This window comes from Cervus canadensis, chromosome 28, assembly GCF_019320065.1.
Source record: "Cervus canadensis isolate Bull #8, Minnesota chromosome 28, ASM1932006v1, whole genome shotgun sequence".
In the NCBI taxonomy this organism is placed as follows: Eukaryota; Metazoa; Chordata; class Mammalia; order Artiodactyla; family Cervidae; genus Cervus; species Cervus canadensis.
The window spans coordinates 38988935-39010235 of record NC_057413.1 but is presented as its reverse complement, the minus strand read 5'-3'; the positions used below and the strand labels follow the sequence as shown (position 1 = coordinate 39010235).

Genomic DNA, 21301 nt, shown 5'->3' with positions numbered 1-21301 from the left:
GAGCCTTGCTCTGCAATGAGCAGCCATGCTCACAGCTAGAGAGAACCTGAGCGCAGCAAATGGAACAGAAAGACCAAGACAAGGTCTGGGCAGCTGAGTGGGGACATCAAGCAAGTGTGAAAAGTGACCAACAGGGCCCAGTATGAAAGTATATTCCCTATTAGAGTTTCCAGAAAAACGCAAAGAACCACAAGAAGGAAGCCATAACTGCATAAACTATTTATTAACACAACGCCCACACATTATTTCTTCTTGGACACACCCACAGTGCGACCACGGCGTCCTGTGGTCTTGGTGTGCTGGCCTCGGACGCGAAGTCTGCAAGAAGTAAAGACAAAGGTGACAGGTTACTCAGCACACAAAGCAAAGCTCTGGGAAAAGACAGGGCCTGAGAGGGCCCTGGGAGTTTAAGGACAGACAAACACGCCCCCACTCACCCCCAGAAGTGGCGCAGCCCCCTGTGGGCCCGAATCTTCTTCAGTCGCTCCAGGTCTTCACGGAGTTTGTTGTCTAGACCGTTGGCCAGGACCTGCACAGACGGGAGACAGTTGAGGGATGACTGTTCTACGCCCTGGTCTCCTAGGGCCAGTCCCAACCAGACACCCTGCTTTTCTCTAAGCTCTCCCGTCTCCACACACACCTGGCTGTATTTTCCGTCCTTCACGTCCTTCTGTCTATTTAAGAACCAGTCTGGGATCTTGTATTGGCGTGGATTCTGCATAATGGTGATCACACGTTCCACCTGGCAGGCAGGACAAGGGTCAGGTCCAGACAGCCCCCATCTCCAAGCAGGCCCAATCCCAGCCCCTCCTCCCCTGTCCTCACCTCATCCTCAGTGAGCTCTCCTGCCCTCTTGGTGAGGTCGATGTCTGCTTTCCTCAACACCACATGAGCATATCTTCGCCCCACACCCTGAAGAGAGGTTTTAGAGTTGTGTGTCTGAACTTTTGTGTTTCCTCTATAGACCCATGATTCAAAAAGCACACAAAGGTAGGGTCCAAAATAACTTACACTCTTCCAGATACAAAGCCTGATCATTAAAGGGAAAAAAAAGTTTTGATACCCCCTGAAAGCTGCAGCACCCAAGAGTGGCACCTTCTGATTTCTACACTGGAGATAAAATTGATGCCTCTCAGAGTCAGCGGAGCACCAAGGCAGCAAGATCAAGGTTCTCTGAATTAACGGTTAAGGGTGTTTAATTTAATGGTTAACGGGTGGCATTGTCAGTTGCTCCCGTCCAAGGGCCACAGGCCCTTTGGGCAAGTCACTGCATCCCTATGATCAAAATAAACACTGAAGCCAGTGGCATCCTATCACCACCAACGCTGTTACTCCTTGCCACCTGAACTCACGAGCCAAACAGATTTGCAAAGTGAAAGACTGTGCTGGGTTGAGTAGTGTTCCACCAAATTTCTGTTCACCTGGAACCTCAAAACATGGCTTTGGTTAGAAATAGTTAAATTCAATGACTGGTATTCTCATAAAAGGAGAGGACACAGACAGGCAAGAAGGCCATGTGATAAGGTGAGACACTAGAGTGATGCAGCTGCCAAGACAAGGAAACCAAGGATGTTTGGCATACAGAACTGAGAGATTAAGTTTCTGTTGTTTTAAGCCAACAAATCTGTCACAAAGGTCCCAGGAAATTGGATTTCCTCTCTGAAAGAAAGTGACCCAGAGGTCAAATTACCAGATTGATTGAGATGAGACGAAGATATGTGTCTCAGAACCTAAGCATTTACAGGCGGTACGTCTGAGACTCACTGTAAAATACAAGCAGGTAGAGAAAAGTAAAGATAAAACAAGATTCTAGTTTTTAGCAAGATGATACATTGAGTGTTGTTCAGGCACCCAGTAGTGTCCAGCTCTTTGTGACCCTGTGGGCTGTAGCACACTAGGCCTCCCTGTCCCCCATCTCCCAGAATCTGCCCAACTCCATGTACACTGCATCGGTGATGCTGTCCAGCCATCTCACCTCTGATGCCCTCTTCTTCTGTCCTCAATCTTTCCCAGCATCAGATGACCAAAATACTGGAGCTTCAACATCAGTCCTTCCAGTGAATATTCAGAGTTGACCTCCCTTAAGATTTACTGGTTTGATCTCCCTGCTGTCCAAGGATTTTTCAGGAGTCCCTTGGATACATCAACAGGGGGCCAATAATTCTCTCCCTCCTACTTTTTAGTGTTTAAAACTTTTGATAAACAGGTTTTTTTAGTTGCTGTCAAGCTTTTTGAAAGCCCTATTTAGATACTGGTTTGCCAATTATGAGAACCAGTGGGTATCGTTCAGTCATCATGACTAATTCCAACCATGTTTCCGAACAATCCAGATGACCAGTTATCATCCTGATTTAGAGGAAGGACCGTCTAACCTTAAGGAGTATTCATAGCAGAAGTGTACAAATGGAAAGAAAAGAAGGGATCATGGCACAGAAAAATCTTGCAGATGTGTTACCTCAGTAAATACCCTTTTCTGCTTATGTCACCTTTGATACCTCACCTTTCCCAATTAACTTTGCTCCTTTAATTTTTTGAGGAATCCCTCCTCCTACTCAGCCACCACCCCCAGCAACTCCCTTCCAATTTCTAAGTATTACTCAACCCCACGTTCCAGATCATTAACAAAAGACCAGGCACCTCTAAGCTTTGGCTGTCTCACCAGAGAAGAGCCAGCAAAAGCTGACTTTCCACACAGTTAGCATCCTACCAACCATGCTCATCTTTTATTTTCACTATCTGACCTAAGATGCTAGCAATCTTTAAAAACAGAACGAGCAACCTCAGAGATACAGCAGGCTCAGTTCCAGACCACACCCAACAACACTGAAAAATAAAGAGAGCTACATGGTATTTTGGTTTCCCAGCACATGTAGTTACATAATCTATTAAGTGAGCAACAGCCTCTTAAGAAAACCTATACATACCTTAATCAAGATACTTTATTACTATCAAGTACTAACCATCATCTGAACTTTAAGCAAGTCTAAATCTTCTTGCAGTAGTAACAAAGGTCACTGATCACATATAACAAATACACCAGTGAAAACTTTTAAAGTATTTCATCAAAATATGACACACACACCATGTGAGCAAATGTTGAAAAAGTGTCGTAAGAGCTGCCACAAAAAAACACATTATCTGCAAAGCTCCATAAAATGAGGTGAGCCTGCACTGTATTTTTCACCGCCTTACTAGTTTCACAGAAAAAGATGAAACGTACTATTTAAGAATGAAAGCTGTGCTCCTTGAATTACAGAATGAAAAAGTAAATGTGACAAAGAAATCTCACGAAGAAAAGCTGATGAGGATTTGCTGTTTTAAACCAACTATTTGTAAAATACTTATCATAATGTCTTCTGGGGATTCTAAGCAAGAAAGGCCTATCCTTGGCTCCAAGAAGTGTAAACATACTGGCAGAACACGTACTCAGTCATTTCCACAATTAAAAAATCTTTTTAAAGGATAACATCCCCGTCTGGAAGGCTGGGAGTTTATTAGGTTGGTTAAGGGAGATATCCAAGCTTGCATTCACTGACATAGTAACTATAGGTTTCTTCATACTTGGAATCTCTTGGCATTTCTACTCACCCTTCAAATGGTACTTTGAAGGTACTTACCCAACTTCCCCATTTCCTAGGTGAAATCTCTTGGTTTGACCTGAGACTACTCTTTGGCTTTTCTCACTTACTTTTTGGGACAAATGGGGCAAGGGGTTAAGAGGACTAGTTGCTCTCTTAATCATTCTTTTTTTTTAACCTAGCAGACAAGGCGATCTGGTTGGGACTCCCCTCACCTTGCCTCACTTTCGGCTCAGATGTTAACAACTCAAGTTCCATCTATAGTTTCTAGTCTTTACCCTGCCTGTGTGTTAGTCGCTCAGTCGTGTCTGATTCTGTACGACCCCATGGACTGTTGCCCCTCCAAGCTCCTCTGTCCATGGAATTCTCCAGGCAAGAATACTGGAGATTCTCCAGGGGATCTTCCCAACCCCAAGGATCAAACCCTGGTCTCCCATATTGCAGGCAGATTCTATACCGCCTGAGCCACCAATGAAGCCATCAGTCCTTACCCTCCTTTACCTTAATTGCAGTGATGGCAAAGGCAATTTTCCGCCGCCCATCGATGTTGGTGTTGAGTACTCGCAAGATGTGCTGGAACTTCTCAGGAATTACTAGAGACTGAGAGAGATTGAGGGAGAAATCAGACACAGTGAACTAGTATCAAACCGTAACCTCAAACACGAACGCTAAGCTTGTCACACAGGGAGCAAGAAACCCCCATCAGGTCTTCACCACAGAACAAACTTCTGAGTTCTGCAGACAACAGGAACATGAGAAGTGTTCAGGCCTGGGAAAACGCAACCTCGAAGAAGAAGCGTGTCTTCTGCCCTTTCCCCAAGTACACTCTCAGTGGCGGAGACCGAGGTCCCCACACCCGTCCAAAGCGTTCTAGTGCCCGGGGAGGTACTTCCTCCGGCCCCAGTCCCCAGAACTGGATGTCTTTAGTCGTCCTTTTCCAGAAGCGCGATCCGAGGCTCCACCCAGAAAGTTGCAGGCCCCCAAGACAGGACATTTTCAACCCTCTGACAGCAAGACCTTCCCTGCCCCGGTCCCGATGTCGCTAGATCCCCGCAAGGATTCCACTCTTACCATGGCGGCGGCCCCAGCGGCGGCGTGTAGGCCTCCAGTGGAAGAGAAAACGGAAGTGACGTAACAGACTTATATTGCTACCAGGCGGAAAGGGCGGGGCTATCTGCGCAAGGAGCTTCCGGAAACTTCAAGAGTCTGAATCTGGCGCCACGACTTCCGGTGCGTGTGTTCTTTACTGTTCGTAAAGGTCTTGTGTGTGCGAGCAACAAAGGTTCCGGTTTGAAGATTGTGCTTAAGAATTTCACTTGTCATTTGCACTTGGGTGAAGCGGTTACAGCTGAAACAGGAAGACTGCAGGCAAACAAATATCTGGAAGCGATTTCGCGCCGTGCAAGACACTCCAGGGCCTGTAGTGCCATTCCGGGGAAAAGATTCGCCTGACTGACAGCTGCCGGAAGTGAGGCTGCGCGGAATGGCCGCCGCTGCGACCATGGCGGCAGCTGCTCGCGAGCTGGTGTTGCGGGCCGGGGCTTCAGATATGGAGGAGGAGGAGGGCCCGCTGGTGAGAAGCAGGGCTGTTTCTCCTTCAGAGTCTTGTCCAGTCTCCTCACGTCAGGAAGGCCTGGGCTGGGTGTAGGCACAAGGGTGGGAACTCGCAGCTGCCAGTGATGCTACCCGGCTTGGCTCTCCAAACGCCTCCTTGGGATCCGACCTGAACCTGAGCGGGGGTCAGCATGGCCGAGACTCTGGCTCTGGGGCCACAATTTCAGTTAACTTCCAGATGTTTGGGCAGAGTAGAGAAGCAGTATAAAGTCTAGGAACATGGCTTCTGGAACCAGATTGCTTGGGCTCTAATTAAAGCCCTGCCACGTATCCTCTGTGTGACTTCGGGCAAGTTTAACTTGTCTCTCTATACCCTTATTTCCACACCTATAAGGAGAAAAAAACTAAGACCTACTATATATGTTGTGGGTTAGGATTGGGTGAGTGAATATATGTAATATGGCACCTGGCAGGTAGGAAACTTGGGGCGCCCCAGAAGGATGGTGATAGAACATTTAAGGTAGCAGCAGTCTAGAGATCCTAAATTCACCTTCAAGTTCTACTCTGCCCTCTGCATCTCCTAATTTTTCTCATTTGGTTACCTTCACCTTTCGTGGGTTGCCTGTTCTCCTTGTCCCATTCCCTATCCATTAGCCCCAATTAGACTGAGACAATATGGAACTTCTGACATTTTGTGAACTCAGTATTTACCTGTGATTCCCCAGTGAAAGTCCCTCTTCTCCACTCGAAGCATTGGTGACTATTCCATTATATTCTGTTCTCCTTCCCTTTCCCATTAACCTGTTCCTCTCCAGGGGGGTGGTCCAGGTCTTCAGGAACCATTGCAGATTGGAGAGTTGGACATCACCTCTGATGAATTCATCCTGGATGAAGTGGATGGTAAGTGATGGCAGGAGGTGGGGGGTATGTGGTCCTGTAACCTGAGAGGCTGAGCTCTGCAAGTACTAAGGCAGGGACTGGTGTGCGGATGTTCAGTGTGGAGACAGAGCTGTAGAACTAGCTGAACCTTTGTGATGAACTTCTATTTGCAGTTCACATTCAGGCGAATCTGGAGGATGAGTTAGTAAAGGAAGCTCTTAAAACGGTGAGGCTTTCCAGCGTACTAATCTGCCCCTCCATGAACCCTCCCCTTAAAGGAAAGAAGAAAGTCCTTTGCGCTCCTAGTATGACCCTGGTGTCTTTTTCTCTAGTCCTTCATTGACTTTGTTCCAGTGTCCCTTCACTGACTTCCTCCTGACCCTCTCACGTTTTTGTTCTCCCAGGGTGTGGATCTTCGTCACTATTCAAAGCAGGTTGAGCTGGAGCTACAGCAGATTGAGCAGAAATCCATTCGGGATTGTATCCTCCAGCAGAGGAGAGGGGTGCTGTTATTAAAATGGGCATTTTGTGGGGGTATGGTGCTGACAGCCCAGCCGGGGCTGCCATATTCTCTCTGAGGTTTCTGTCACCTCAGGGAGAAATTGGAGAGGTCCTACGGAAGTCTGAGAATCTCCATTTCCACAGTGAGGCCCCTTGACTTGTTGTGAGTCAGATATCCAAGAGAGTGAGAACATAGCATCTCTGCACAATCAGATCACAGCCTGCGATGCTGTCCTTGAGGTTAGTAACCATGCCGTGGGACCCCTCATGTCCCTAAGCTCAGATCATGGTCTTTAGGACCATTCTTTAAGCCATCTGCCTCGGGCAGGGACAGTTAGAGACGTTTTCAGGGTGATCTCAGCAGCCTTTTCTATTGTTGCTGCCATGACTAACATTGTTATTTGCCTTTGGGGTACCTCTTTCCTTATCATCCACTATTCTCATAGTTTGGTAAGTATTAGAGACTTTACCTAGAAACTTGTCCTCTACCAATCTTATGGCTATTCAGCAGCACTTCTGCCTTCTCCCAGCGCATGGAGCAGATGTTGGGAGCTTTTCAGAGTGATCTCAGCTCCATCAGCTCTGAGATCCGGACACTGCAGGAACAGTCAGGAGCCATGAACATTCGACTGCGGAACCGTCAGGCTGTCCGGGGGAAACTTGGGGAGCTTGTTGATGGTCTCGTGGTGCCCTCTGCTCTGGTCACGTGAGTCACTAGTTTGAAGGGTCCTAATGTCATAGCTAACTCATTGGAAAAGATCCTGCTGCTGGGAAAGATTGAAGGCAGAAGACAGAGGATGAGATGGTTGGATGGTATCACAGATTCAGTGGATATGAACTTGGGCAAACTCCAGGAGATAGTGAGGGACAGGGAGGCCTGGCGTGGTGCAAGCCGTGGGGTTGCAAAGAATTGGACATGACTGAGTGACTGAATAACAAAGGACAACAGCATCATAGAAAGTGGATAGGCTGGCGTCACCTACCCTCCGTAACCACATGGGGCTCCTGGCTCCAGGTTATCACACACTTTCCAGAAAATGATGGGTAGCTGACAGCTCTTTCTTACCCTGACTCAGGCTTTAAGCAATAGGAATCATCTGGGGTTGGGCATTGAGGAGGGGTTTAAGGCTGATGGGGGTGATGGAGGTATGTGCATCCAGGAACAGAAAATTGTGCATGTCTTCTGACCCTATGATGCAGTGTACGAAGGGAGAGGAGACAGAAGCTGGATGCCAGGGGTATGGTGTAGAGTCTCGGGGTGTCTGGGTCTCCCTCCTCACTCATCCCACCCCTCCCTGCTCCCCAGGGCAATTTTGGAGGCACCAGTCACAGAGCCCCGGTTCTTGGAGCAGCTGCAGGAGCTGGATGCTAAGGCAGCTGCGGTCCGGGAGCAGGAGGCTAGAGGCACAGCGGCCTGTGCAGATGTCCGGGGTGTGCTTGACCGCCTCCGAGTCAAGGTGGGAAGTGGGGGTGGATACCCTAGAAATGACTCGAACCAGCCTCCCTTAGATCTCTACCCTGGATTGCTCTGGCAAAGCTCACTGTAGCCCACCCCAAAGAACTTCTTGCCTTTACGTGGCAGGGCTCATCCTCACATCTCTGGGTTCCTCTGAAAGTCTAAACAGATATCAAAGAGGTGTTCTCTACTTTTGCTCCTCCAATAGTCAACATTCGTTCCTTCCCTCGGTGCTTCCCAGGCAGTGAGAAGGCTGCAGCTTCATGCCCTGTGTTTGGTCCCCCACGTCTAGGCCGTGACAAAGATCCGAGAGTTCATCCTTCAGAAGATTTATTCCTTCAGAAAGCCAATGACCAACTATCAGATCCCACAGACAGCCCTGCTGAAATACAGGTCGCCACCCAGAGAAAGGGCGGGTGTCCTGGGGGGCTGGCTGGGAGACTGACTGGTCCCTGGCTCCTCCAGGTTTTTCTATCAGTTCCTGCTGGGCAACGAACGAGCCACTGCGAAGGAAATCAGGGACGAGTACGTGGAGACGCTGAGCAAGATATATCTGTCTTACTATCGCTCTTACCTGGGGCGGCTCATGAAGGTGCAGGTGAGCCTCTAGAAGGAGAGGTGCTCTGGGCGCCTGAGCTGGGAGGAGGGACTTCTTTTTTTGTTGTACATCTTTTTAAGTTGTGCATTGGGAAGAAATAGTTCCTAGTTCTCTCTCTTCTTTTATCTAGTATGAGGAAGTCGCTGAGAAGGATGACCTAATGGGCGTGGAAGATACAGCCAAGAAAGATATCCTGGAGCTGAGGGGCGCTCCTGCTGGGCCTGGAGAGGGAAGGGCTTCTAGCTCCAAGGCCCTGCTGCTTACCTTTTTCTGTGGGACCAAAACTTGGAGAATGAGATCAAGGCGGGAGCCTCCTTCCTCAGAAAAATGCACAGATCATCCTAACACTGAGTTTTGCATATGATGTCAGGGAGCGTAGAGTCTCCCTGAAGCCCATTCACAGATGTCAGGTGAAGTGGGGCCCCAAGACTGGGGAGGAGGGACCCCGAGGCCATGTCTGGCTGCTGGGGGCCCCTGGAGGTCCTGGGTCTTTGATCTTTCATCACAGTTGTGATCTGACTGTTTTCCTTGACTCTGACCCTTCACGATTCTTCTCAAAGCCGTCCCTCCGCAGCAGGAACACCATCTTCACCCTGGGGACCCGGGGCTCTGTCATCTCCCCCGCTGAACTGGAAGCCCCCATCCTTGTGCCCCACACTGCCCAGCGGGGCGAGCAGAGGGTAGGAGGGAGAGCCAGCCTCAGCCTCGGGGCGGGGCTCTGAGGACAGAGCTCAGGACAGAGCTTCCTGGGTGCAGGCCCCGGGGGAGTCCCCATCTCCAGTTGCCCCTGTGCTCTGCGATGAGAAGAGGGTTGGACCGTTGACTCGGGGTGTTACAGAGGGTGATAGATCATTAGGCAGGTGTGGCGGTAAAGGCAGGAGCAGCAACAGCCGGCGGGGGTGGGCTCTTTTCGTGTAGCGCTCCCCCCACCCCGCCCCTGCCCTTCAGTTCCTGTTCAGGAAGCTCTTTCACAGCCTGAACGAGGGTTAGATGGGGAGGGTCTTCTGAGCTACCGGTTCCCAGTTGAGCTGATGTTCCAGCCATGTCCACGGAGAGCCAGGACTGGGGTCCACCCGTCTGTGTCTCTTCCTACCTCTCCCATCCTAGTATCCTTTCGAGGCCCTCTTCCGCAGCCAGCACTACGCCCTCCTCGACAACTCCTGCCGTGAATACCTCTTCATCTGTGAGTTCTTTGTGGTGTCTGGCCCGGCTGCCCACGACCTGTTCCACGCTGTCATGGGCCGCACTCTCAGCATGACCCAGGTGAGCTCCCTTGCTCCTGGGCTGCTCGGCCCTGTCCCCCGTCCTCAGCACTGCAGTGAGGTCACAGCCCTGGGGCACTGACACCAGGATCCCCTCGTTTTAGAACGCATGAGCTCATTCTCACTGTGTGACTCCCCACAAAACCATCAAAGCCTGGGGTCCCTGAGGCCCCCCTCCTTGTGATTCACACCCAGGCAATAGCACCCGAACACTCAGGGGCCCTTAAACCTTGGTTCCTGGCCCTGAATTCTGCTGTGATGGGCTTGTGATCATAGATTAGGTGAGCAAGGCTGCAGGACATCGTGAGTGGCTGGTGGACAGGAAAGGGGGAGCATTTTCCATTTAGATCTCTCCCTGCACCCCCAAGTGTCACGTCCCCAAAGGAGCACATGCATTTGTCCTTGGTCACTGGGAAAGAGACACTTCAGTCCTCTGCCTGTTTCTAAATCCTAAACCACAGAAACACCTGGAGTCTTACCTCGTTGACTGTTACGATGCCATTGCTGTTTTCCTCTGCATCCACATCGTCCTCCGGTTCCGCAACATCACAGCCAAGAGGGACGTTCCTGCTCTGGACAGGTCTCTGAGTTCTGGTCCTTGATGCCCCGCTGGTCTTCAGGTCTTGGTCCTGCACAAGCCTGCCCGGATCCGTGGGCTCCCCCGATGTGAACTGTTGACCCTGGCCCCATTTGTCTGCCTGGAGGCGGCACTGCTGTTTCCAGACTCCCCTCTCACACCCACTCCCGCCTGCACTGGTGGCCACCCCTCCATCAGGTTTCTCCCGCCCCGCCGTGAGATCCCTCGCCAGGTCTCTGATTCTGAACGCGCCGCAGGTACTGGGAGCAGGTGCTCGCCTTGTTGTGGCCGCGGTTCGAGCTGATCCTGGAGATGAACGTGCAGAGCGTCCGCAGCACTGACCCTCAGCGCCTCGGCGGGCTGGACACTCGGCCTCACTACGTGAGTGCGGGCAGGGGTGATGGGGGCTGCTGAAAGGCGGGGTGGAAGCCCCACTGTGTGGTCACTCGGCCTTGGGGCTGTCTCTGGGCCTGGCTGGACATGTGGCCACCCTATGTAGGGGCGCCCTGGGAGTGTGGGCTGGGCGCTGTGGCAGGAGGGCCTGGAGGCGGGGATCACCCGGAGGCTGGTTGGCCAGCTTCGAGGGGGTCGGGAGGAGAGGGAGGGTTTGTGGGTTGAGCCAGGGGCTTGGCGTGAGTTTTCGTCCCGCCTTCCTACTCCCAGATCACGCGCCGATATGCAGAATTCTCCTCGGCTCTTGTCAGCATCAATCAGACGATTCCCAACGAACGGACCATGCAGCTGCTGGGCCAGCTCCAGGTGCGGGGGTGCAGGAGGGGCCCCCTGTCGCCCGGGGCCGAAGTGTGGAGGGGCGACCTGTCACCCCCTCCTTGCGGTCTTTTTTTCAGGTGGAGGTGGAGAATTTTGTCCTCCGGGTGGCAGCTGAGTTCTCCTCGAGGAAGGAGCAGCTTGTGTTTCTGATCAACAACTACGACATGATGCTGGGGGTGCTGATGGTACCAGAAGCCCCTTCCCCCGTCGCCCTCCCCCAAGACCTCGGGTCCCCCCTCTGCCCCCTTTCCTCCACGAGTGCAGAGATCATGTTGGCCTTGTCAAGTGTTTTCTTCCTGGAGTCTGACATGGTGTCCGGCTCCATATGGTGAATGTGGAAGGTCAGGGATATTCTGACATGAAGGGCAGCTTCTCCCCAAACTTGAGTTTCCCCTCCGTCTTCCTCAGGAGCGGGCGGCTGATGACAGCAAAGAGGTTGAAAGTTTCCAGCAGCTGCTCAACGCTCGGACACAGGTAGGGGTGTGGGGAGAGGGCAGTCTGGCTGCCCTGCGTCTCTGGCGCGGTGCTCCTGCTTCTCTTGTTGCCGCACACGGGCCCTAGAGCGCAGGGCTCGGTACTTCTGGCTCGAGGGCTTAGTTGCCCCATCGCGTGTAGATCCTTAGTTCCCCAGCCAGGGACTGAACCCACGTCCCCTCCACTGGAAGGTGGATTCTTAACCGCTAGACCACCAGGGAAGTCACGTGTGTGCTGTTTAGTTCAGTGAGTGTGTGCACGCATGCTTGCAGTGGCAGCCGACTCCAGGTACACGGAAGTGGAATTGTAACACAACCCGTGATTCACAGCATGTTGTCATTACTGGTCTGTTTTATTTTCTTTTTTGTTTTTAATGATCCAGACATCCACAGAGCTACCACACGCCTTGGCAATAACTAACATCAAAGTCTGAATTCTCCCTCAGCCCCTCTCTGTCTCTCACATACAGGCGCTTATTGACCTCAATGTTGTGTTTGTCATGCCCTGGCCATAGGGAATAATAGAGCTATAGGGAATTCCCTGGCAGTCCAGTGGTTGGGACTCTTGGCTTCCACTGCAGGGGATATGGGTTCGATCCCTGGTTGGGAAACTAAGATCCTGCAGCACCAAAAAAGAAAGAAAAAAAAAAAACTGTATGCTAAAACAGTAACTATTCAGTTTTGGTTTTGAGCACTGTAGTAACAGAATCGCAGGATTATTTCACGCATAATTTTTCTAGTATTGTCCTGTTATGACATGAGGCTGTAGCTCATTATTTTTAAAGTTAATTAAGTTAGTTACTTATATTAATTTGGGGCTGTGTTGGTCTTTGGTGCTCTGCGTGGGCTTTTTCTAGTTGTGGCGAACGGGGCTTCTCTCTCGTTCTGAGCGGGGCACAGGCTCTCAGGCGAGTGTGCTCAGTAGTTAAGGCTCTCAGACTTAGTTGCCCTGCTGTATGTGGGATCTTCCGGGACCAGGGATCTACATTTACTTAGGAGTAATTACTAAGAATAATACATGGAATTACTAGAAATAATGACCTCATTTCCCCCCCCCCCTAATTATTTGGACTTTATTCTTTTAGAATTTGTCTTTTAAATGAACTGTTAAATGTTATCTTTTCAAAAGGAAATTTACTTGTTTGAACTGATATATAAAGTGCTGTTGATTTTTGTATATGGATTATATAGCCAGCCACTTCCTAAGTTATTTCTAATAATCCTTCTGGAGATGTGTGTTCCTGTGTAGGCATTCATAATCTCTGAATTGTGACAGTTTCAGTTCTTCCTATTTTATTCCTATGTCTTTATTCTCTTACTGCACCGGCTGGTACCTCCAGTTTAAAGCTGAATGGTTGAATAGAAGGGTGACAGTGAGAACCCTTACCTTTTCTTAATTTTTAAAAAATATTTATTTATTTATTTGGCTGTGCCATGTCTTAGTTGAGGCATGTGGGATTGTTTTTTTCTTTTTAGTTGTGGCATGTGGGATCTGGTTCTTTGACCAAGGATGGAACCCAGGCCCCCTGCCTTAGCCACTGGACCACCACGGAAGTCCCTTCCTAACTTTAAAACAAATGCTTTCATCATTTCCCCGTTAAGAGTACTGTTATTGTAGGTTTTTTTTTTTAATAGATATCCTTTATCAGGTAAAGAACATTTTTTTCAATCCCTAGTATTCCAGGAGTTACTGTTGTTTTTTAAATCATGAATGGGTATTGAATTTTTAATCAGGGATGTATGCTTTTTCTGCAGTTGTTGAGGTAATCATATATTTAATTTAAAAAAATTAGGACTTTGGGATTAACAGATATACAGAACTATATATAAAATAGATAAACAACAAGGATCTACTGTATAGCACAGAGAAATATATTTAATATCTCATATTCTATAAAGGATAAGAATCTATAAAAGAATACATATATATGTATACATGTATATTCATTCAATATACATGTACTCACAACATTGCAGATCAATTATACTTCAATTTTTTAAAAAATCTATCAAGTGGTATATTACATTTGTAGATTTAGAATGTTAAACCATTCTGGATTTGGTCTGATTCATATAGAATTTCTGCTTCTCTCTGCAGAAATGAGATAGGCCTATGATATTCTTTCCTTGTCCTGCCCTTGTTTTGGTACCAAAACAAGGTACCAATGTCGTTTTGGTACCAAAGTCACACTGGATTTGTAGAGGCAGGTGGGAAGGAAGGATTTCTTCATCCTTTTTATTCTTAAAGATTTTGAGATTGAAATGATCTCTTCCTTTATAGTATCTTAGAACTTGCCAGCACAAACATCTAGGAAGATTTAAAACTATGAAATTAGCTCTAAATACTGCTTTTATTGAGTTCTGTGTGTTTGAATATGTAGCATTTTTATTATTCAGTTCAAAGAACTTTTATATTTCAATTATTCTTTAATCCATAAGATTGTTTAGAAGTGTTTTAAAATTTCCAAAAGCCTTTTTGTTATTAATGTTTAACAATTGCATTGTGAATGGAGAATGTGGCCTTTTGGTATTGAAAATTTGAGATTTTTTTTTAGATTTGCTTTGGCCTAGGATATGATCAGCTTTTGAAAATGATCCATATGTGTTTGAGAAGACTATATGTTCTTTGATTGTCAGGTGTGGGAATCAAGCTCTTTAATTGTTATTTACATCACTTACATCTGTACTGATTTTTTTTTGTCAATAGTTGAGAGAGATGTTTTGAAATTCATAAGTTTATCACTTTTTCACTGTAGTTTTATCAGATCTTGTTTTATGTAGTTGCAGCTTATTTTATCTAAATTCTCAAAAGTTTAGAATCATATGATCTTACTTCTGACTTGAAGCATTTGCCAGTATATAATGACCCATTTTAGCCCTAATAACTTTCTTTTAAAGCTATTATATTTTATATTAACATAGCTCTTCCAGCTTTATTTTAGTTAATATTTGCTTATTAATTTATTTCCACTTTTTAAAAAATTTCCAATTTTTTACTTTACTTTCTTTTTACTTTCCTTTTCATATTTTTCACATTTTAAGTCTTTTAAAAATAGCAATAGCTGGAATTTTAAAAATCCAATTGAATGATCTCTGCCCTTTAATTTTTCTTTTTTTTAAATGTTTATTGTGATTAATGTGACAGTTCTACTTTTTTCAGCCATCTTTAGTTTTCTGTTTGTCTTGTGTCCTTTTTCTTGCCTTTGTTTTTCTTATCACTTTTTTTCTGTCTCTAATTGTTTGGATTTTGTACTCCATTCTTTTGGAATTTGCCCTTTAAATTTTACCTCATATATTTAGCTTAACATCTAAACTTAATATTTAACCCCTGTCTCAAGTAATACATGGACTTTTAAACATTTAAAATGTTTTAATGCGTCAATCACCCCTCCCTTTCTGCTTTCCCTGCTAATTATTGACCAGCGTTTTTTTCCGTCCTACTTTTGTTTTTTAAATGCCTTTATGTTCTCTACTTTACTTTTCTCTTGGCTGAACCACGTGACTTGTGGGTGCTTAGTTTACCCCCAGGGACTGAACGCACATCCTCTGCAATGAAAGCACAGAATCCTAACCACTGGGTGGCCAGGAAGCCCCTATATTCCTTTTAAATGTGAAATATTGTCTGTGTTCCCTGTGCTGTATCTTATCTCCTTGTACCTTATTTATTTTGTACATAATAGTTTGTACCTCTTCATTCCCTATCCCTGTCTTGCCCCTTCTCCCGCAGCCAGTGTTTTTTTAAACACTGCTTTCCTCCTATCTTTCTTCTCTCCTGGGATCTGGTCAGTTATAGGTTAAACGTTCCCATTCTGCTCTCTCTGTTTCGTAAAATAAATGTTTAGTTAGATGAGAAGTCCTCACCTGCACAGTTAGGTGACCAGAGGGAATGTCAGCTCTGCCTCCAGAACCGCAGTTTTCTAGACCCTCTGACTCCACAGAGATGTGCTCGGGGAGGCGGAGGACTCTGCTGAGTGCCGCTGAGGCCCTGAGGCTCTCCCGCTGGGGATGGTCCCTGTCCCTTCGGGCGGGCTGCTGCTCAGTACTGTGTGGGAGAGATTACGAGCCAAAGCCCAGCGTGCTCCTTCCTTCTGGTCACTCCTCTGTGGTCAGAACACCCTCTCCTGGCGGTCCAAAAGTCAGGACTCCATGCTTTCACTGCAGAGGCCACAGGTTCGATCCCTGGTGGGGAAACAAAGATCCCACAAGCTGGGCCGCAAGGTCAAAACAAACAAACAAAAACTCACTCTCTTCGGCTGGATAGAGCACTTAAAGAAAGTCCATCCAACTCTAGACCACTGCTGACCCATAGAAATATAGTAGATGCCTCAAATTTTCTAGTGTCCAAATTTTATAGACAAAAAAGAAACAGGTGAAACAAATTTAATATGTTTTACTAAAAGCACTATGTCCAAGATACTGTCATTTCAACATTATTTATCCACAAATAAATGAGTAATGATTCATTTGAAAAGTTTTCCTATGTGAAGTCTCTTAGCCTGGTGTGTATGTTCACAGCACATTTCAGTCTCAATTAGCCTTGTTGTGATCAGTTGTTACATGTGATTCATGGTGACTGTTAGGACAGGTCATCTCTGTTAATTGAACTTAGCTTTGCATCCACCGCCTTTGCTGCCCACTGTTTAAAGAGTATTGTGGGTTTATTGCATTTAAGCAACTATAATAGGTTGAATTGGGTTGCGTGATCTCTGTCCCAAATCACGTCACAAATAAAGATTCCTTAATTATGGAAAGATCTGTTCTTGGGAATGTCTTCCTCATCTCTGTTAGTTATCTTGCAGCCTTCAGTGGATATAAGTGGATGTTTTGTGGGAAGAATGGAAAAGATTTTATTTGTTATTGATATATCTGGAGAAGGAAATGGCAACCCACTCCAGTATTCTTGCCTGGAAAGTTCCATGGTGGGCTACAGTCCACAGAGTCGCAGAGAGCCAGCCACGACTCAGCAACTGAGCACGTTATTGATATATAGTTGATTTACAATGTTGTGTTAATTTCTGCTGTGCAGCGAAGTGGCTCAGTTACACACATATGTACATTCTTTTTAATATTCCTTTCCATATGGTTTATCCCAGGATATTGGGTAGGACCCCCTGTGATATGCAGTAGGACCTTGTTGTTTGTCCATCCCATTTAATAGTTTGCGTCTCCTAACCGCAAACTCCTAATCCATCCCTCCTCCATCTCCCTCCCCCTTGGCAACCACAGATCTGTTCTCTGTCTGTGAGTCTGTTCCTGTTGTGTAGATAGATTCATTTGTGCCATATTTTAGATTCCACAGAAGATTTTATTTTTAAATATAAGTAGTTTATTTTTAAGTGGAATAAAAGTTCTACCTTCACCTTCCTAGATCTTACTATTTGGGTTGGGGTTTTTTTCTTTCCTTTTTTTTTTCTATTTTAATCCCACCCTTCCATTTTTTTTTTTAATATTTATTTGGCTGCATCAGGTGTTAGTTGCTTCACACAGGATCTTTCATTGCTGCACACAGACTCTCGTTGTGGCACGTGGGCTTTGGAGGGAGAGGGCTCAGTCGTTGCAGCCCATGGGCTTAGTTCCTCTGAAGCATGTGGGACCTTAGTTCCCTATCCAGGGATCAAACCTGTGTCCACTGGACTACCAAGGAAGTCCCTGGCTTCCACTGTTTTCTATTTGTTTGTTTGCCTTTTCATTTTAACTTTGTGTTTTGGGAAATTTCAAATGTGCGTGCTATGTAGAGGATAGCATGGTGAACCCCCAGGGGCCATCATAGATCTTCAACCAATAACAGGACAGTTGTTTCATCTGTATCAGAACCCATTGTTCATCCTCCCATCAGTCCCCTAAACCTCAGTGATTTTGCATTAAATTCTGTACATCACTATCACTTCATCTGTGTCAGGATATGTTTTTTTAAACCACAATACTTTATCACACTTTAAAAAAAAAATAGGACTTGGGGCTTTCACTTGAGGTGGCCTGGAAAAAAAAGAATCACTCTCAAAGTAGCTAGTATTCAGGTATCCCCACTTATAAACAGTGGTTCAAGTCAGGATCCATATACAGTCCATACATGCCTCTCTCTCTCTTTTAATTTATTTGGCTCTGCTGGGTCTTAGCTGCAGCGTGTGGGATCTAGTTCCCTGACCAGGGATCCAGGCTGGGCCCCCTGCATTGGGAGTGTGGAGTCTTAACCACTTGACCACCAGGGAAGTCCCCGTACATCTCGCTGATCTATAGATTTCCCTTCTATCTCCTCCCTATCTCTTCTTTGCAATTTATTTGTGGAAGAAATTGAGTCATTTGTCATGTAGAATGACGTAGAGGCTGGATTTTGCTGACTGCATTGTATAGCGTGCCTCAACTGTTCTTCTTTTCCCATAAATGTGTGATTCAATGGAAAGGCTTGATCAGATTCCAGTTAGATTTTTTTTATAAGGCTGTTTAAGAGGTAGTGGTGTGTACTTCTCTCAGGGCACTTAATGTCTTCTTGGCTTACTTTTTGCCAGTGGCCATCAGTGATCACCGCCTAGACCATTAGGTTTTTAGATCTCTCAATGTCTCAAAAATTTCCATCTCCTTACCTATGCTACATTAGTCATTTCTTCAATTATAAATTCCAATTTGCTCAATCATTTTTCCAGGTATATCTAATCTGCAGTTTAGCCGGCTGACTTTTTTTAAATTAAAAAAAAATTGTTTTCTTCTAAATCATTTCTTTAAAATCCCATTTTGTTTCAAGTCTATCTGTTTCTGAGCTTGGTAATAGGTCATGTCTGCGTCTGTGTCTTTAACTTCTTTTGAACATTTCATACAGAATGTACAACTGCTCTGTATGTGACAGTGTTAATACCAGCAGTCTTGGGTCTAAGCCCACTGCTTATTGTCTATTCTGACTCATGGTCGCCTGCTTGCTTCTGTGACTGGGTATCTTTGAGCTCCTTTCTTGGTCTCAATCAGGGGCAGTCATAGGGGCCTAAATGGGGATCAGGGAGATTTCAGAGAAGACTTGTCTCTGCTTTTGCAGTAGCTGAAAGGTACCATCCACCTGTGTCTACACTGGCACCCCTCAGAGGCTCCCATGAGACCAGGCTCAGCATCTCCACTCACGGCCGCATCAGCTCAGCTTCCTGATAGCAAAGTTGCCCTGACCATTGACTTTCCTGTAGCCCTGCCTCTCCCAGGTGCTCAGGGCCCGCTTCTCTGGTTCTAGCCCTCTGCTCCCAGCTCAATTTTTAAGAATTTAACTAAAAAAAGGTTTTGCGGTTTATTTTATTATTATTATTTTTTTTTTTGAGAAGGGAGGAGATTTCCGCTACCTCTTGTGAGACCAACAGTGTCTTAAAGTATATGACTTTTCCGGAGGTTAGATGTTCTTATGGGAGTGTTCTAAGGACCGAGTTGGTCTTGATGTCAGAATTGGGAAAAATGTGCCTACCCCAGGAAACTCATCTCTGTATGTGTGTGCGTTCCTACAGGAATTCATTGAAGAGTTGCTGTCTCCCCCCTTTGGGGGCCTGGTGGCATTTGTAAAGGAAGCTGAAGCTTTGATTGAGCGTGGACAAGCGGAACGACTTCGAGGGGAAGAAGGTCTGAGGATGGGGTGGTTGTGGTGGGGTCAGGGGAAAGGTGAATGGAAAAGAAAAATTCAGGGATGCAGATTACATGGGGAGGGTGTCAAGCACGAAAGAGGGGGTCAGGAGAACCCCAGGAAAGAGGGGTTGCAGGGTGAGGATGGCTGTACCTTGGGGAGGACGTAGTGGGATCAGACATCACTTAGCCGTGATCTTTTTCCTTCTCCTCTCAGCCCGGGTTACTCAGCTGATCCGTGGCTTCGGCAGTTCCTGGAAATCGTCGGTGGAGTCTCTGAGTCAGGATGTGATGCGGAGCTTCACCAACTTCAGAAATGGAACCAGCATCATCCAGGTAACCTGCGATTCCCAGTCCCCACTCCCACCCCGCCCCACCACTGGACTGCCCTCCTGTTTTCTCGGGACTTGGAATCATACAAATGACCCTTGATCTTCAACTACCAACTGTGCCCAAAGTTCTGGCTGAGCCCTAAGCTGACGGCTGTCATCATCCTTAGCATCACCCTGCATCTCATCCCTCCGTGCCTTTCTCTGAGCAGGGAGCTCTGACCCAACTGATCCAGCTCTATCATCGCTTCCACCGGGTGCTGTCTCAGCCGCAGCTGCGAGCCCTCCCTGCTCGGGCCGAGCTCATCAACATCCACCACCTCATGGTGGAACTAAAGAAGCACAAGCCCAACTTCTGATGCACCGGGCCCTGGGGGCCGCCAGCCCTCTCCACGGACTTCTGTGCCCCATCCCATCCCCTTCTTCACCTGGGGCTCCCTGCCAGTTCCCCCCTTGCCTCCTAGGTTCTCACATGCCTCTCTCTGCCTTCATTCCCAGGACCCTGCTTCGTCAGGATAAGCTGGATCCCCTGGGCTTTGGGAATCTCCCTTGTCTCCAGGTTTCCCAGGACCACTTCCTCCTGGGCTTCCAAAATAACCTCTATTATCTTTCCAGTTTTGTCATTCCTCTCTTTACTCCCACCGCCCCATCCCCAAGGCTTTTTACTTCTCCCAGTAAAACCTTCTGGTTCACTCAGCTCTTGTCAGCATGTCATGAGGTGTGAAGCCTGGACTCTTGGAATTGGTGTGGCAGGGGAAGACTGTTTCATAATGGTTGGCTTTTTTTTTTTTCTTCCACTCTAAGTGATTTGTTTTATGTCGCCTTTTGACCTAAGATCTCAGCAACTTGAACACTAATCAGTCCCCTCCTGGCTTGAGAGTTACATCAAGGTCAGTCTGCAGAAAACAATAAATACTTAGTATGATGTAACACTCTTTTCCCGTTTCTTTTCTCCTTCCTCCTGGGGCCTTCAGGTAGCCCCGTCTCTGCTCTGACTGCCTCCAGGCCTGCATCCCTTTCTGGTGGGTGTCCAGAAACTCGGGGCAGACGGTTACCTCTGACCTCCAGTTCCTTCAGGCCAAAGTGGTTGTGTTGGTTTTAGGGTGGGAACTGTTTCAGGAGTAACCAGCCTGGCGGAGGAAGTGACCCTGGTGAAAATAGCAGATGCAGGCCGCCTCGGCTCCCCTAAGGCAGACGCCAGCTCTCCTTGCCTCTGGCCTCCCCAGGTTGATGCTGGGATTGCCTTCTCTCCTTGAGGGTCAGCTCCCTAGCTCCTTCGGTGTGGCCATCACAGCCCTTGCTGCTGCTGCTGCTGCTCGGTCACTTCAGTCGTGTCCGACTCTGTGCGACCCCATAGACAGCAGCCCACCAGGCTCCCATCCCTGGGATTCTCCAGGCAAGAACACGAGTGGGTTGTCATTTCCTCCTCCAATGCATGAAAGTGAAAAATGAAAGGGAAGTCACTCAGTCGTGTCCGACTCTTAGCGACCCGTGGACTGCAGCCTACCAGGCTCCAGCCGTCCATGGGATTTTCCAGGCAAGAGTACTGGAGTGGGTTGCGATTGCCTTCTCCACAGTCCTTGCTGGGGGCTGCAGTTACCACGCACTGGGCCGTGAGCGGGCCAGGTCTGCAGTGTGGCCATCTCATCCCTTCCTGTGTCTCGGCGCTTTCCTGCCGCTGCCCATACGGTCCTGGTTGAACTCAGACTTTAGGCCGAGGAGACGAGGGCGCCTGT

General features: G+C 47.4%; 2 protein-coding genes across 5 annotated transcripts; one reads left to right on the top strand and one right to left on the bottom strand.

The window, feature by feature from the left end:
* Positions 1 to 204: 204 nt before the first annotated feature.
* On the bottom strand, positions 205 to 5086 carry RPS18 (ribosomal protein S18). 2 transcript variants are annotated; one of them, XM_043449747.1, is made up of 6 exons: positions 5079 to 5086; positions 4080 to 4178; positions 826 to 912; positions 641 to 742; positions 438 to 529; positions 205 to 318 (listed from the first exon to the last, which is right to left on the bottom strand). In XM_043449747.1, the coding sequence occupies exons 1-6, from the start codon at positions 5079 to 5081 to the stop codon at positions 243 to 245; spliced, it is 459 nt and encodes a 152-aa protein (XP_043305682.1). In that variant the 5' UTR covers positions 5082 to 5086; the 3' UTR covers positions 205 to 242. The 2 variants fall into 2 exon arrangements, with proteins under 2 accessions (XP_043305682.1, XP_043305681.1); XM_043449746.1 differs by lacking the exon at positions 5079 to 5086 and adding an exon at positions 4650 to 4744.
* Positions 4850 to 20495, top strand: VPS52 (VPS52 subunit of GARP complex). Of its 3 annotated transcripts, XM_043449740.1 has the most exons (20): positions 4850 to 5151; positions 5948 to 6032; positions 6185 to 6237; positions 6416 to 6491; positions 6685 to 6752; positions 7043 to 7218; positions 7819 to 7969; positions 8261 to 8361; positions 8434 to 8566; positions 8697 to 8754; positions 9113 to 9246; positions 9674 to 9829; positions 10290 to 10408; positions 10663 to 10786; positions 11069 to 11164; positions 11254 to 11361; positions 11585 to 11650; positions 19125 to 19236; positions 19454 to 19572; positions 19778 to 20495. In XM_043449740.1, the coding sequence occupies exons 1-20, from the start codon at positions 5062 to 5064 to the stop codon at positions 19922 to 19924; spliced, it is 2172 nt and encodes a 723-aa protein (XP_043305675.1). In that variant the 5' UTR covers positions 4850 to 5061; the 3' UTR covers positions 19925 to 20495. The 3 variants fall into 3 exon arrangements, with proteins under 3 accessions (XP_043305675.1, XP_043305678.1, XP_043305676.1); XM_043449743.1 differs by lacking the exons at positions 4850 to 5151; positions 6185 to 6237 and having other exon boundaries at positions 6017 to 6032; XM_043449741.1 differs by lacking the exons at positions 4850 to 5151; positions 5948 to 6032 and having other exon boundaries at positions 6193 to 6237; positions 6681 to 6752.
* The last annotated feature ends 806 nt before the right edge of the window (positions 20496 to 21301 follow it).

Coding starts and splice junctions, on each gene's coding strand:
- VPS52 (XM_043449740.1), top strand. CDS start 5,062: ATGGCCGCCGCTGCGACCATGGCGGCAGCTGCTCGCGAGCTGGTGTTG. Junction 6,033..6,184: donor CATCCTGGATGAAGTGGATG/GTAAGTGATGGC, acceptor TTCTATTTGCAG/TTCACATTCAGGCGAATCTG. Junction 19,573..19,777: donor ATGGAACCAGCATCATCCAG/GTAACCTGCGAT, acceptor TTCTCTGAGCAG/GGAGCTCTGACCCAACTGAT.
- RPS18 (XM_043449747.1), bottom strand. Junction 530..640: donor AGGACGGAAAATACAGCCAG/GTGTGTGTGGAG, acceptor CCGTCTGTGCAG/GTCCTGGCCAACGGTCTAGA. Junction 319..437: donor GGGCTGCGCCACTTCTGGGG/GTGAGTGGGGGC, acceptor TACTTCTTGCAG/ACTTCGCGTCCGAGGCCAGC.